General features: G+C 52.7%; 1 protein-coding gene across 1 annotated transcript in view; it reads right to left on the bottom strand.

Annotated features, from left to right (window-relative positions):
- The window catches only part of MEGF9 (multiple EGF like domains 9), a 48,026-nt gene extending 32,562 nt beyond the window's left edge, over positions 1 to 15,464 (bottom strand). The window contains exon 1 of the mRNA XM_071453584.1: positions 14,980 to 15,464. Coding sequence (XP_071309685.1) covers positions 14,980 to 15,292 — 313 coding nt within the window. The 5' untranslated portion in view covers positions 15,293 to 15,464. The remainder of the gene's footprint in view (positions 1 to 14,979) is intronic.
- Positions 15,465 to 15,928: the final 464 nt, after the last annotated feature.

The following is a 15,928-nucleotide window of genomic DNA, read 5'->3' as shown; positions in this document are numbered from 1 at the left end:
TTTCACTGGATGATCAAGACACCTCATACAGGATGGGGCTGGGAATTTATGAGCAGATTCCAATTTTAGTCTCTATCGACCATGGCCCAGCAGAGCAAGGGATTATGAAGAGCTGCATGAATAATATGAACTATAATCATCTGCTGAAGGCTCTGCGTGCTCTGATTCCTGCAAAAAGTAATTAAACTCACAAACTTTGCTCGGTGCTTCGGGGAGTTGCAACTAATGAATGAACACGTTAATTTATGGGAGATTTAAGGCTCTTCAGAGAAAACCCCGAGCAGGAAGCGTCCTTCCAAGTGTTTGTGTTTGGGCTATAAGGTTGTGCTGTGTGAATAACCAGCAAGAAAACAGAGATGAGCTTGGCTAACACCCCCTGATCACATCCTACCCTTCCCAGCAGGGCCCCCAGAGACTCCTCTGGGCAAGACCAGGGAGAACAGGGTCAAACCTTTAGTTTGAGTAACAGCTGGGTTTGCTGAGAAGCAAAACTTTCAGTTGCTGCTGCTGCTGCTGGCAGATCCCAGGCAGGGGCAGGAGCAGCAGCACAGCCACCCCACACTCCCAGGGACTCTGTGCAGCCTGCAAGGGATGGATCTGCCCAGAGACAGCAGCTGCCTCCTGCCTGCACATTTGCCTGACACCATTAAGCTACTTCAAACCAAACCCCATTGCTGCAAGGCATGCAGAGCCTTCCAGAGCCTTCTCCCCTCCAGACCTTGCCTGCAGATACAACAGATCCTCCTCTCTCCCAGGTCACTGCAATCAACTCCTGATGCTCCCAGTGCCAGCTTCAGCTCTGGCAGGAATGGATGTGACCTCCAAGCTCCTCCTTCCAGAGCCAGCCTGGGGCTGAGCACCCACAGAAAAGCCAAGCCAAGAGCACTATGGGTGCTGCTGGGCAGGGTTTGTCATCCCCAGCCATGGCTCACACTGCCTGGGAGAAGAAAAGGGAATGGCCAAGTCCAGGCTGCTGGAAAGCCATTTTCTGCTGAGTGCAGAAATCCCAGAGTAGGTGGTGACACATCTGCTGCACTGCCAGCAGTGCTGAAGGGAGGGGACTGGGGAGGACAGTGACAGCCTCTCTCCCCCATGCAGGCACATCATGTGCAAGCTGCAGGGCTGGGGTCTCTTGGGAGGCTCCCAGGGAGGTGGCAAACACTCACATGGCTGATCTCACTGCAAAATGCAGCCCTTTTTTTGTTGTGAAGTCATAACTCCATTTCTTTAGAGCAGGTGTAACCAGGTCCTCACTGGTGTATGGAGGGAGCTGCAGCTCTGCCTCACTGACCTTGGGCAGAGCTACCAAAGCTCAGCCCAGCCTGGGATCAATGTGGTCAGAAGTTATCCTTCCTTTCTCCCTCATGTACAGCACCCTTACACCGGGAGGAAAGACAAAACAAAAGCAAGGAGATGCCAACAGCAACAGCACAACCCATAATTCAATGTAAAAATGCTTGGAAGTGCATCCTCCCCAAGCAGAGGATGTTCTGCATCTCCTGGAAGCAGGAGCTGCTCCTGGATGGGTGCCACAGCCCCCCACCCTGCCCTGGGGCACACACACAGCCTCTGGGGATGTCTTCACCTTCAGGGACAGCACAAGCATCGGGCCCAGGTTTCTCTCCAAGCATGCAGGAGGGATTTTTAAATGTTCTAAACATTCCCCAGGCTGAGAGATGCACTCCAAGGGAGACTCTGGACACCCACAAGAGGTAGAAGATGGACCAAGGAGGGGGTCACACAGCTGTGAGATGAAATGCCCTCCACACAGGGAAAGGGCTCATTGTTCATGGCTTGGCACACAGACAGCAAGAGGCATTTTTACAACTTTTTTTTACCTTTTTTTTTTTAAATGAGAAAGAGAAGGAAAACTTGCTTTGGAGGGTTTCAGGCTATTTTATGTCTAAGCCTGTGGTGAAAATCTGGAATGAAAACTTTCATCAAGAACTCCAGCAGGTGCCCAGGGCAGTTCCTTTCAAGATTCAGCTCCTCCAGTCGAGCAGCAAAGGGACAGACCCGTTAACAAAGGCACCTTTTATCCACAGTGTTAATAAACACTAACTGAAAGTGTTAACAAAAAGAAGCTTTCCAGAGCCTGAGCTATGACCCCAGTTTGTCTCAGCTCTTTGCATTTTCAAGCTTGGAGATGAAGCAAAGCCCCAACGAATCCCAGGATTCATTCCCAATACACATCCCTAATTCTTCTCTACTCTAAATAAACATATTGAAATGCAGACTTTCATTCATCACAAACAGCAAAGTATCTTTGTTCCTTTCTCCCTCACTTTAAAGGCCATGCAGAGGAAGGGAGACAAGAGAAGAAAACTCTTGGACAGCCTGCAGCCAGCGAGTCCTGCTCCTCTCACTGCTCCCAAGCTTGGTTCCAAGTTTAATAAAGGTGTTTTGTCTCCTTGCTTAATAAGTGGAATTACCATAGCAGAAAGCCCAGCGGGGGAAAGGGATAGCACAGAGCATGAGTAATCACAACTGGTTTGGGGCAGGTTTTGCCATTTGGGTCCTGTTTCAAGGTTATGATGACATAGTGCTATGGGCTGGTTTGGAGTTACCACAACTCCTGCCAGACAAGGAGTTGTAAGTTACAACGTGCTGCAAGCAGGGAGAGCTGCTGGGACAGAGCAAGGAAAATGTCATCCGAGCTGGGAAGAGAAGTTTCCTGTTCCTTACATTTTATTCCCTTATTTTATAATGCAGCCTTGCCCTGCTGTACTTTGCACAGTGATGCCTTACCTCCAGCTCACAGGGAGGGACTTAAATTCCCACATTCAGAACTTGTTTCACACCTTTGTTCTCAGCCAGCACCTGCCAAACTGGGTCGTAGATAATGCAGCCAGACAAAATTTGCTGGCAAATCCATGGAGGAGAAGCCAAGCTTTCAAAGAGGGAACTGATATGGGTCAGGACACGTCATGGAAAAAGACACCTGGATGGAGAAAGTCATCACTTATCACTGGAAACAGGGGACTGCAGCAGATCCAGTATCATCTGCTGAGGGGAGCAGCCAGCATGGTGCAGCTCAGCTCTACTCCAAAACTTCCTGCAGCCATGGCATGAATTTAAAGAGCATAAATCCCCCCTGCACAGAGAGAGGGGCAGAGCCCACCTGCCAGCCCCTGCCTCCCCCTCACCTCTGCTTGGAGCCCCAAGCCCTGCAGCACATGGATGACTCCAGTCAGGGCAGAACATCAGCTTTTCTTTCCCCTCTCCTGAGTCATTGTGGATGGACACTGCAGCTCCATCTGTCCCAGCTCCTGCCTTGGCCATGAGGTATTTATTACCTGTATTTATTTCCAGCAATAGCTCTCCTACCAAAAGGAAGTGTTTCTATTAAACAGCACAAGTCCAGCAACCACAAACAAACAGTAACTTAAAGCCTAAGCCAATTCTCTGAAACCTCTACAATAAATTCCAGGTCATTCAGGGAAGTACAACAGACAACAGCCCTGTCCCAGAGAACACCCAAATCCTCTGTAAATAGGCAAAAGCCAAGTGTGATGGGAAGGATGGAGGCAGCCAGGCACAAGGGCTTCAGGCTCCCTGTGCAGCACTCCCCACCTCACCCACAGCTCAGGCACTGAGCTGAGACCGAGCCTGAGCCAAGATGCTGAAAGCAAAGCAGTGATTTACAGAGCCAGAGCTGAGCCCTCCAGCATCACCAAGGGGGAATGACCCTCAGCAACAGCAGCACACTCAGTCTGGGGCTGGCAAAACCAAGCCTGATCCCAACCCAAAGAAATGCTCAAAACCACAGAGCTTCCTCTGCAGCCAATGGGTCAGCTAGGAGAGGTTTGTTGACATTTCTATCTTGACCATTTCCTCATTTTTGAGGGCTTCATAATGACTGTTTTGGCATTGCAGGAGGAGGAGCAGTGCCTCCTCTTCCACCAGCCCTGCTGTCAGAAAGAAACAAGGTGAAAGGAGGATCTGAGCCCCACCTGCAAAGAGGCACCCAAAATCCTACTGAGCCAGGGAGCTGCCAGTGCCTGACACAGCCCTGAGACTCTGCTTTGACAGGGCCAATGCTGCACCCACTGAAAATATAAATGTATCACCTGGAATTACAGATATACAGTGGGAGAGATGCCAGCTCTGAGGCAAAGCTCATGTACAAAGCTCATGTACATCCTGAGAGTGGATGCAGGGGATCCTCTCAGAGGGACCACAAAACCATGGGTGGTGAAGCAGAGAAGAGAGCATCAACTCTCCAGGCCCTGAACTTGAACTCACCATCCACACATCTCCTGGGAAGATTTTAAGGGGTCTGTAAACCAAAAATCCCCTGACACCAAACTGAGGTGCTGGGGGGAGGCTCTCTCCTGTCATTCCATCCATTCCATGAGCTCACTGCCTTCCACAGGAAAATCAGTACCACCCCTGTAACTGACTGTCCCTTCAGAGACTGGTCCACTTGTTGTTTATCTTTCATTTTGAATGGATTAGACATGTACAAAAGCCTCCCTCGGAAAGGAACAAGCAAGATGTGAAAAGGATGGGAAGATCCAACTGCCAGGTGTCAGCACTAATCCACGTCAAAGGGCAAGCTGTCAACAACTCACTGAACTTCCAGGAGGATGAAAACACTCAGAATAAAACAGTTCAGAGCAGATAAATGTTTGTCATTCATTATCTGGAGTCAAACTTGGATTTCTCAACAACACAGCCAAGACAAAGCAAGCACATTAAGAAGAGAACATCTTTTCCAGGGAGCTCCATGCCAGGTGTGCAGCCTGCCCTTGAAGGCAGCAAGGCTGGAGGCAGATGAAGGCTCTGTTTGCCTTTCTCCAATAACAGGTATTTAGTTTTCTACGTCACTTTGCTTTATCATAGCCTGAAACCTGGCCCAGCACCCAGCTCCACCTCCCCATCTGCTCCCTGTGCCAGCTGGCCCTGTGGCCCAGGGGATGCCACACAGCCCAGCAGCTCCCCTGACACAAAGTGGGCACCCCTAGCCCTGCCTGGCAACGGGGGGCACTGCTGGAAAACCCCACAGGGCAGATCTGACTGTGACATAGATGGTCACAGGAAGGGCAGTGCTGGGAGCACCCATGTCCAAGTGAGGTGGGGAGCTGGAAAACACCACCCCAGTGAGGTGGGGAGCTGGAAAACATGGCAACCCCCCCCAGATCCTTCCTCAAGTATTGGGACTGGGGAAAAAAAACCCACTGGCCATGGCAGGGAAGGGCACAAAGCTGGGGAGGCTCCAGCAAAGGCATCACCTGTGCTGGCAGCAAGTGAGCAAACACCAGCCAACAGCTCAGTGTGCTCCATTTCAACTCCAACCCCCTCCAGCTCGGACAAACCACGGCAGCACATCCTCCCTGGGCTCTCCTGGGCTTCCTACTGCACCAGCCCAGCTGCCCAGAGGCCAGGCTGCAGTTTGGGGTGGGAAGGGGTGCATGGCAATCCCTCCTCCTGCCCCCAGGCACTGCCAGCTGGGGCATTGTGCAAGCTCCCTGTCCCTTCCCCAGCCAGGAATGCTCCAAACCCGGGGCATGGTGAAGGTGTGGGTGCCTCTGCCCCATTATTCACCCCTCTGCCATTGAGATGGGTTTGGGGAGGCAGCTGGGTTTGTAGGGAAAAAATCCCCAAGTCCTGCCTGCTCCCTCAGAGCCCAACGTGGTGCATTCATCCTGCTTTTCTTTCCCCCCAAATAACTGCTCAAATGAGCATGTTTATTTTGGGGCAGAGAAAGAACACCCTAAAACCCAGTCTATTAGGTTTGCTTTGGGATAAAAGGCAAGACCTTTAGCTAGCAGAAAAAAAGATATATATGTGTATATATATAATATATACATATACCTATACATTTTTTTAAATAGAAGGAATGAAAATGGAATCATTGAAGTTTTCAAAGCCCAAGGAGCTTTGAAAAATTTGGAGGGAAGGAACAGAACATCAAGTTTAAACCGTTTTCAATGGAAAAGCTCATTAAAGGAAAAGGGATCTTTTGCAGAAAGATATATGTTTTGCTGATTTTGACAAAAAGGACTGTTCAGAGGAGGGGAAGAAAAGCTTTCATTTGAAGGTTTTGAGCATTGCTTTTGCACCTTTACAGCACTGCTCATGAAAGCATCCTCACAAACCTGTTATTGCTGGAACACAGCGTGCCCAGGGAGAGGGGAGATGTGACCACGTGCAGGGTGAGGGCAGGGCTTTGGGGACAACTCCTGCCTGTGCCATGAAAACGAGCAGTTATTACAAAAGAAAGGAGAAAAAAAATATGTATTTAAAAAATCATCAACTTCCTTCCCTTCCACCAGGCCCCTGGGGAGGGGAAATGCTGATCCTCCAGCTCACAGATGGAACAAGGCCCTGGTCTGCACCCCGTGAGCCACATCCAGTGCTGGGGTGGGTTCTGGAGGAGGCAGGAGGGACATCAGCAGCACTGCACTGCCCTGCACAGGGGCTGCAGTGGGGATGTGCTGGGATGGAAGAGCAGCTTTGCCCACAGATCCCTCCCCAGCCATGACCACATCTCACACTGCAGGGGAGGAAGCTGTGGGTTGAGCGCACACATCCCTGGCAATTAAAGTCATCTTCTTAATATCAACCAGTCCCAGCCATCCTGTGACAAGGCACAGAAAATATTAATTACATTCCTGACATTTTAGACTGGTTTTCTTCTCATTCAGGTGTTGCTGGACCCGAGTCCCATTTGGTGACAGTCACAGCCTCATTCAGCAACTGCACAGAAGGATTGAGCATCACCTAAAAGGTTGTTTTTCCACCTTGTATCTTCTCAAAATTTCCCACAACTGTGCACACAGGGATGAATTTAGAGTAATGTCACCAACAAAGTGCTCAAATTAATAGCAATAAAGTGTAAGTGCTCCATGTGGCAGGCAGAGCCCTGCTGGGGAAAACGACCTGTGAAAGCTGGAAAAGCAGCCCACGATGAGACCACTGGGAGGGAAAAAAAAAAAAAAGGCAACAAAACAAACAGTCCATTTCAATCTCCTTTTCATAAAGAGCCAAAATGAACCCAGGAACACATCAGAGAATAATCATTTAGCACAGATCAAACAGGAGAACCAGCATATTAAAAATACACGCAGCATTAATCAGCTACACAGAGTTATGTGCCATCATTTCCATAAATAATGCAGGATCAAAGCAGCCCAAGCAGCACTATCAGTTAATATAGTCAGCCAGTCAGTCAAAATAGAGTAAAGCTGCCTGAAAACTGTGGCTGTATAATTTGCCAGGAATAAAGCAGATTCATCTGAGAAGTGGCATGACCAGTTAAACAGGTAAAGGTTACCAGCAGCCTCGGCATTAGAGGGAGGTGATGCCACAAAGGAGGAGAAAAAAAAAAAAGAAATGTTAATGCAGCCTCAACAAATTATTTAAAAAATACCCAAACAACTTGGGGAATATCAATGTATCTTGTCCAGAGGTAACCTCAAGAAGGGCCAAGGAGTGGGGGGCAGGTGGGAGGACTGACCCTGCTGGGAGCATCCCCAGTGGCTGGAGCAGGGCTGAGCCGTGGGGTGCAGCCCCCCAGAGCCCCTTCTCCAGGGCTGGGCAGTGCCAAGGGGCTCCCCTTTGCCCAGGAAAAACCTCCCTGCTGCAGACACCATCCTGCCTGCTCAGGGGGAAGGCTCAGCACCAAGAGCCTTTGAACACCCACCCATCCATGCATAGAAAATGCCTGTGTCATTAGGCCTTTTGCTGAAAGGCTGCAGAGCCATTTAGCTGCCCGATTTTTAAAACAGGCATGTGGAGCAGAGCTATAAATAGCAGGGATGCTTGCCTCGTCATGTTTCTGGGGGCTTATTTATAAGAACAGGGGGCAACTGAATTAAAAATGGTTAAAAAAGAAGAGTCTTGGCTTCTCTGCTTTAAAGCCAAGTTGCCAGAAGAAAAAAAAAACCTTCAAGGTTTTTTTGCTTTTTTCTTTTTCCAGGCAAAAAGCAAACGCCCATCGCTCATGCTCAGACTCTGAATTGGTTACATTTACAAGGCAAATTTAATTCATACAGCAGGTGTTCAGAAATATAAAAAAAAGAAAAATCCTCCTTTAAGCAGCACAAGACCAAGCTAAGGCTTTGCATTAGTTCATGCAGCTCCAGGGAAGCTCCTCATTCACTGAAATAGGACCTGTGTGTGTGAATGAGGAGCAGAGACCTCCAAAATCTCTTCCAGAGTCAGGGCAGGGGGGAAAGCCCTGAAGGGCTGGAGCAGAGAGGAATTTTGCATGGGAAGATCCAGATGAGCAGCAGCAGGCAGAGGAGGAATTCAGCCTCCAAAGAGCAGCTCTGGGCAGCTCCATCGGTGGGGCAGGCAATGACAGCCCCGGCAGTGCTGGGAGGGCCCATTCTCCACAGGCAGCCAGGGGAAATCCGGGGAGAGCAGGCAGATCGAGCAGCCCCCTCCCTGCTCCCTGCCTTGATTGAATGGCAGGAGAAAACGAGAGCAGACAGCCAAGCTGCTGCCAGGACAGCGGGCAGCTGGACCAGCCTCCCTGCATCCCTCCAGGCAGCGATGGGAGCTGTGGGGAGTGAGTGGCCCTGGCAGGACAGGGGACAGCCTGCCCTGCTCCTCCAGGGGTGGCAGCTGCAGGAGACAGCACCAGAACCATCAGGAAGTTTGCTGTTGAATAGGGGGGAAAATGTTCTGCCAGACAAATGAGGTTCAATTATTCCAAGTCTAGAATGTCTTGTTGGAAATGCTTCCAGACTGACAAGCTTTAATCCAATAAAAGACCCTTCCAGACAAGCCCTGCTGTGATTTTGGGAGCATTTCCCCCTGGCAGGGACCCAGCAGCCCCCAGCCCCTCACTGGGGATGGATTTAGCCCCAGGCACAACAATCTTACAGAGCAGCCTCAAGGCACAGGACACTCACTGAGCTCACTGGAAGCTTGAGCAGAAGCAAAGCAAGAACAACCATTCCATTTCAGTCTGATACAACCCAAAAGTCAAAATAAATTTTTAAAAAAGCAAATAATTTCCTGTGAACCAGAAATCTGGGTTTTAGCCAGTTTAATGAGACTGAATTGCAAGTGGTTCTGTTCTCCTGGGGTGCTGGAGACACACGACTCCCCAAGGCAGGGCAGATGGCTGGATTGCAATCTAGCCTTTAGCTCATAAAATATATTAATATCCCCAACCAATTACAAAGTGCCAGACTCTGCCCCTCTGGGCCCACTCCCACCCAGCAATGCCTCACTGCACAAGGCAGCCCTGTTGAGCTCAGACATGCAGCACCTGCCAGGGCAACACAGCCTGGAGCTTTCCAGGACTTTTAAAGCAAGTCCAAGCCCTTGCTCCATCCTCATCCAGGAGCTCAGTGAAGTCTCAGGTGCAGTCTAGGTGCTGTACAAAAATCCAGCTCCTCAGCATCATTTCTTTGTTTGATTTTTTTAGGTGCTTGTCAGAGGTAAAGCAGAAGGAGCCTTCCCCTCCAGGCAGGGGGCTGTGAAAGGATCCCAGCCTGCAGCACCCGGCCTTGGCACAGCTTTATTCCCAAAGCTGGCAGATGCATCACACCACCACAAAGAGCCTGGCTGCTTCTTGGAAGCACCAGTGAGCACCTCAGATTGGCAGCAGCCCCCTGACAGTCAGCTGCTGTTAGCTCCACAAATGTCACCAGCACACAGAGCCTCAGCCCTGGGTGTTCACAGGGCTCTCGGCAAAACCCGCTGGAGTCTTTCCTCAGACTTCAGCAGAGCTTCACATCCAGGAGCCTCAGCTTCTCAGGAACAGCCTGTCCTGTGCTCCTGTGCCCACAGCCCTGGGGCATGGCACGTCCTGGACGTCCCTGTGCTCACACTGCCCGCCATCAGTGCCACAGGCTCGATGCCCACCATCAGTGCCACCCAGGTGGGCAGATGCCAGGATCCCAGGCACCTGCAGGGCCACACTGGAGTGGCACAAGGCCCACAGTGCCCTCGGGGATGGGGTCACACAGCAGTGCAGCCCGTGACACCATCGCTCCTTGACCACAGCAGTCCTGTCCCCTGAGGCACAGCCAGGCAGGGCCAGGGTGCCTCAGGGGGAACAGGCACCAGCACCAGGAAGGTGCTCCAAGGGCAGAACCAGGCACTGTCCAGGAAGCCCATCCCACCTGTCTGGACAAGCACAACCTTTGCACCCTGTGCAAACCCCAGTCTGTGTCACAAGAGTTTTTTTGGTGACACTCCAGCACTGTCCCAGCCACCCTCACAGGGCCTGGAGCACGGGGACACTGCCACCACACAGCCTCAGACAATGCACTTGTTTCAGTGCTCCAGCACCTCTGCTTCCCCACAGGCTGCTGTTTGGGCATGACCAACAGCAGGCAGGTAAATAACATCACCTCACACAGGTGGTGCCATTTTCCAAGTGGCAGCTCAGTGATGATATGTCTGAATCTCAGCTACCATTTAAAATAGAAACAATAAGCAAAATCCAGCAGAGAAAATAGCAAACAAACAAGACCCTCAATGCTCTAGAGATCTCCCAGAAATATCCTGATTTTTATGAGCATTGCTAAGTCCTAGAATCTCAGTCTTGAGTCAGGACAGTTGGATGCATCTGATTCAAGAATGATTCAGATGGGAACGTGGAGGCAGGCAGGAAGGCAAGGGAGTGACATTTTCTGCTCTGGGCAACATGTCTTTATTTAAAGCACAAAGATACAAACTTATTATTTGATTGAAAAAAGGCACACTCTGTCCTGGCTGCTCCCGTGCTGATCCTGAGGAACAAGACCATCCTCCTTATCCTCAGCTTTCACATCCATGCCTTCATTTCCATTTCCTTAAACAAATTTAAATCCTGCTAGCACCTTGAACACAAGTTATCTCTGTAACCACATGGAGCACAATCCTGAGCCCTCAAACAAGGAAGGCTTAAGCTGCCTTCCCAAGTAATGAGCAGGAGGAAAGCTCCAGCTCACCCTCCCTGGCTCCTCTGCTTGTCCCCCACAGGGTCAGAGGCAGAGCAGGGGCATTCAAGCAGGTGCACCCATACACAGGGAGGAACACTTCTTCCAAAGAATCTAATGGCTGGATGAGAGAAGAGGAGGAGTCACCCAAAGCTGCAAAAGGGAGGATGGCACAAAATCCTGAAACTACCTTCAACAGCTTGGCTGTTTCTGTCCTACCAGGGTTTGAGAGCTCCCAAACCCTCATGGCAGGGTCTGGCTCCAGTCTTTCCTCTACAACAACACTCTAAGTGCTGTGGGGACCCCCCAAACCTGCCCTCACCACCCCTCCTGCCAGAAGGGGATGCACAGACCTTCCTCCACATGCCCTGCACAAAAGCAAAACCCTCCACCTCTCCAGCTGGACAAAGCCAGCACTCACCAGCCCCCTCCTCAACCTGTCACCTCCCCTGTGCCCAGCCAATTACCCAGGTCATCCCAACGCCCCCAGGGATTTGCCAGGCTCCTCTCCACAAGCTAAACCCATCAGCTAATCCCCCACAAAAGGTGGGGGGATTAGCTGCCACCCCCATTGAGGGGCTCTGGCTGCACCTCCTCCATCAAGCAGCAGCTCCCCAGCCCGAGGTGGCCCCACGCTGGTGGCTGGGGACCCATCAGCCACTGACTCAGCTTTCACACATTTCATGTGACACCTTCCTGTGGTTAATGCTCCGAGCCACCTGCATTTCCGGCCCTGTGGCTGCAGCAGAAATTGTTCATTGTCCTCTCCTACGTGCTGCAGAGGTGAGGAGTCAGACCCAAAGTCACCTCTGGGAGTGGGTGACCCAGGAAGGCAGGAGAGGCATGACAAAAGAGCAGGGAGGAGAGAAGTATGGACACCATACCCAGGGTTTGGGTGCAGCTCTCCTGCTGACCCAGCACAGCAAGGCTGTGAAAGGATATTTGGGTTTTTCAGCCCACCTACCTGCTGTGCATGGGGCTGGAAGAGAATCAGAACAAAATGTCCTTCAAAGAGACCCACATTACCCAAAGCTGCCCTAAGAACCACGTGGAATTGAGGATTTTTGTTCCCTAGGCAGGGAAAGTCCAACCAGGACCATGCTGGCCATAGCAGCTGCATCTCTGCTCCAACACAAGCATCCCCCTGAGCAGCAGCCATTCCCAAGCCAGATTCCCCAGGAAAGCTCCAGCTCCTGCTTAAAATGAGACTGTGAAGGATAAAAGGAAGAGGCAGAGTCTCTATGGTGGGTGCTGAAGGCTTTGGTGATAAGGCGGGGGATATGTTAAGCTTGTCTCCACAAACATAAGGATTAGCAATTTACTTCCCTTAGAAACAAAATCCAGGATTTTAACATGATCACAGGCTTGGAAAGAAAAATAAACATCATGAAACTGGGAAAAGGAGGAGGACAAGAACAGAGTAAGCAGGCAGCGTGAGGAAAACTGAAGTGCTTCTTAAATCAAAATGAGAAATGCACCAAAGTCAGAAATGAAATCTTGGTAGCTCTGAACACCACTGGCCCTGAGGCCTCTCACACCAAGCTCTTATCAGTGATTATGCTATGAACATTAAGGGAAGCCTTTCTAATAATGTGCATGAGAAAAGGCCCATTTGTTTAATGCAACAGAGCACATAATGCATTAATTACCTACTGAGTGGAAAAGTGATGTTGAAAACATGCTTGAGTTAAAGCAAACGGAGGGTTTCAGCTAAGCCCATTATGTCCACTGGCTTTGCTGTGGCTTTGGTGCTTAACAGCCTTTGAGAGCAAACCTCTGCATGAGTCACAGCAGATGGGGCAGCACAGAAAACCCCACACAACCCACGGAGTGCAGCTCCCACACAGAGCACAGCTGTACCCTGCACCCTAACACCAGCCCAGGCTCCCCATCACACAGGGGATGCTGCCAAGCCCAGCAGCTCCTCCTGATGCTGCCTCACCCACCCTCAGGTGCCCCAAAAGCCAGCCAGCCCTGGAGCACACCAGCACTCCCCCCACAGCCAGGGCTAATCTCAACCTGTCACGCTCAGGACTAACAGCCTGGGCTCCAGGAGAAGACAATCTGCCCATGTGCTTCTGCCCTGGCCATCACCACCACAGTGTGAAGGCACCAGAGAGCAATTTTGTGATTAAGTGGCTGTAGCCATTAATAATTAGCACGTTAAAACTTCAAAGGGTGATGCTGGCCTCCAGAATACAGACTCAGCACAGCCAGGGGTGGCGGTGGGGAGTGCTCATCCTCCATGCTCCCTTTTCCCGAGTGAGAGCTGAGGCACAGGGGTGAGGGCAGCCCGTGGGAGCACAGGGATTAGACAGAAAATTCCCCAGACTTCCACCCCTGACAGCTCCAGTGGCAGAAGACATAGAGGATGTTATGTAAGCATCCTCCATGGAATCTGGGAGCATCCCAAAGCCACCTCATGCACTTGTCACTCTGCCTGCAGGAGCAGGATGCTCTTGATGAAGCCATTGGAGCTCAAGGTGGGAGGCCCAGAGCCAGTAGATACAAATAGATACCAATGGAAACAAACACAACACAAGGGTCAGAGAGGGAAATGTGCTGGAGGAAGCTTGGGATGTGTGTGTGGATCCCCTGGTTGGCATCCAGAGGGTCACACTGTGCTGCACTGAGCTGCTCAGTCCATTCTGTCTGATCAGGCACAAGAGGAGAAATTGCTTTTGCCTTAAGAACACTCAACTCATCCTACCTTTATCAGCAATTCCCAATCTTAAGCTATTCTGTTTCTACCAGAAAAAGCAAAGAGAGAAAACTCAACAGAAGAAAGCAAATTAAAGTCTGGAAAATGAGCAACTCCAGATCTTCAGTCGATTTTATTTCTAACCAAATGAAAAAAGTCGATTAATCCCCTTGTTCAGACTGCTAACACTACCAGAACAACAGACTGCATCCCTTTCACATCAGAGGAAGCTCAACATACTTAAGCCAAAAAGGCAAAGAGAAAAAATAAATATAAAACAGGAAAGAAGCAGTGCTGTAGTATTTGCATGTGTCTGAAGATACAGCTTTGGAACTGCAGAGTGAAGCCAAGTTCTCCAGTAAAATAAATGGACAAAGCTCCATCCTTGGACTCCAGCACAGTTTTGCCTATTTCATCTATAGGTAAAGTGAAGTCTCATCTTGAAGAGCATCAGTGTTTCACCTCCCAGCGAGTGACAGTGCTGTCAGTGCATGCTACACCCAGAAGGAGCTTCACCTGAGAGCACAGCCCTCCCATCCACCCTTCACCTCTCTCCTCCTTACACCCCACATTGATAATGCCATGTATTCCTGTTGCCATAGCACCTTCCTCAGCTCTGTATAAGCCCTGACCACCACAGGGGCAGGATGAGACCTCGCACAGGCTGCCCTGAGACACATCATTCCCAGCAGAGACAAATTTGGGGCTCATTTCTGCCCTTGCACATCCATCAGATACCATGTGAGCACCCCAGCACCCACTGAGCTGCAAATACACCTCCTGACACCGGTGAGAGCACAGGCTCTGGTGACCCCAAGTCATCACTAACCCTGCTCTCTCTCTGCTGCCAGCACATCGAGGTAGGAAACCAGGGGTGCTTGATGGTTGTGGAGAACTCGACCGACAGAGTCCCATCGGGGGATGCCGAGTTCAGCATCCTGCCTGCTGGCCGCTGGATGGATGGAAGGAGACGGGAAGGACCTATCTGCATCTCCTCCACGGGGAGCACAGTGCATGCCAGGGACTATTGCCTGAAAGGATGCGCAGGCTTTTGGGGAGCAGCACCTGCCCCGCTGCTCCCCAAAAGCCCCGGTAACAGCCCCGGTAAGGCACAGCAGCCCCTCCAGACCGCATCCCGGGGCCGGCACAGCCCCGCACCCCGCGGGGAGGCCGGGCCGGGCCGGGCCGGGCCGGGCGATGCTGGGGGGTCCCGCAGCGCGGAGCTCGCTCCGCCCGCCCCGCACGGGGGTCTCACAGCCGGAGGGGCCCGGGCAGCCGCCGCCGCCCCTTCCCCGGCCGCGCCTTTGTCCGCCCGGCGGAGGATGGGGCGCAGCCCGGTCCCGCTCCCCGCCGCTGGCCCCGCTGACACCGCCTGGCCCCGGAGCCGCTCACCTGCGGGGCCGCTGTCCGCAGCCTCCTCCTCCTCCTCCTCCTGCTGCTGCTGCTGCTCCTCTTCCTCCTCCTCCGCCACCGCCTCCTCCTCCTCCTCGGGCGGCGGCGGCGGCGCCGGGCTGCCCCGTGCGGGCGCGGCGGTGCCGCGGGGCCGTGCGGGCGGCACCGTGCCCAGGCTGCTCTCGGCGGGGCCGCCGCTACCGCTGCCGGGCTCGGCGGGCGGCGCGGCGCTGGCGGGCAGCGCGGCGGTGGCGGCGGCCAGGAGGGCGGCGAGGCACAGCAGGGCGAGCGCGGTGCTCGGCCGGCGCCTCATGGTGCGGCGGGGGGCTCCGCCATGCACTCGCTCATTGACGCGGGCGCTCGCACACGCACCGAGCGCGGCCGGGAGCGGCGCCGGGCGGCGGCGGCTCCTCCCGCCGCCTCAGCCAGCCATGCCGCGCCCGCGCCCTGCGCCCCTCCGGCGGCTCCCGCCGCGCCGCGCCCCGGCTGACAGCGCCGCGCCCGCCCCGCCCCGCGCTGCCGCGACCAATCAGCGCCGCGCTCGCCCTACCTGACGGCGCGGTGCAGCCAATCAGCGGCGGGCGGGGGCGGGCCGAGGGGCGGCGCGCGGCGGGGAGGGGGCGGCATTGTGCGGGCGTGAGGGGCACCGGGCCGGAGCTGCCGTGCCCCCGGCAGCGGCGGCGGGGGACGCACGGTCGCCTTCCTTAGGGGGGGTGTGGGCGCTCCATTTGTAAGAATACAGGCTTTTAAAGCTTTTAACTTTTTGTTACGTTCAAAATTTTTATTTAAAAAATGAAATTTTCCCCCATCCTCCCCGGCCTCAGTTTTGGGAGACAACGAGCAAGGCGCCGGTGAACGGCAGCGGGACACAAAGCGGCTCTGAGGAAGGAGCGCTGCTCCCTGCGTGCCCCTGCAGCGCTCCGGAGGGGTCGGGCAAGCCCGGGGGTGT

The sequence above is a fragment of the Agelaius tricolor genome, unplaced genomic scaffold (genome assembly GCF_023055355.1).
Source record: "Agelaius tricolor isolate 1412-34295 unplaced genomic scaffold, bAgeTri1.0.p SCAF_37, whole genome shotgun sequence".
Lineage (NCBI taxonomy): Eukaryota > Metazoa > Chordata > Aves > Passeriformes > Icteridae > Agelaius > Agelaius tricolor.
This window is presented reverse-complemented; position numbering and strand designations above follow the sequence as displayed.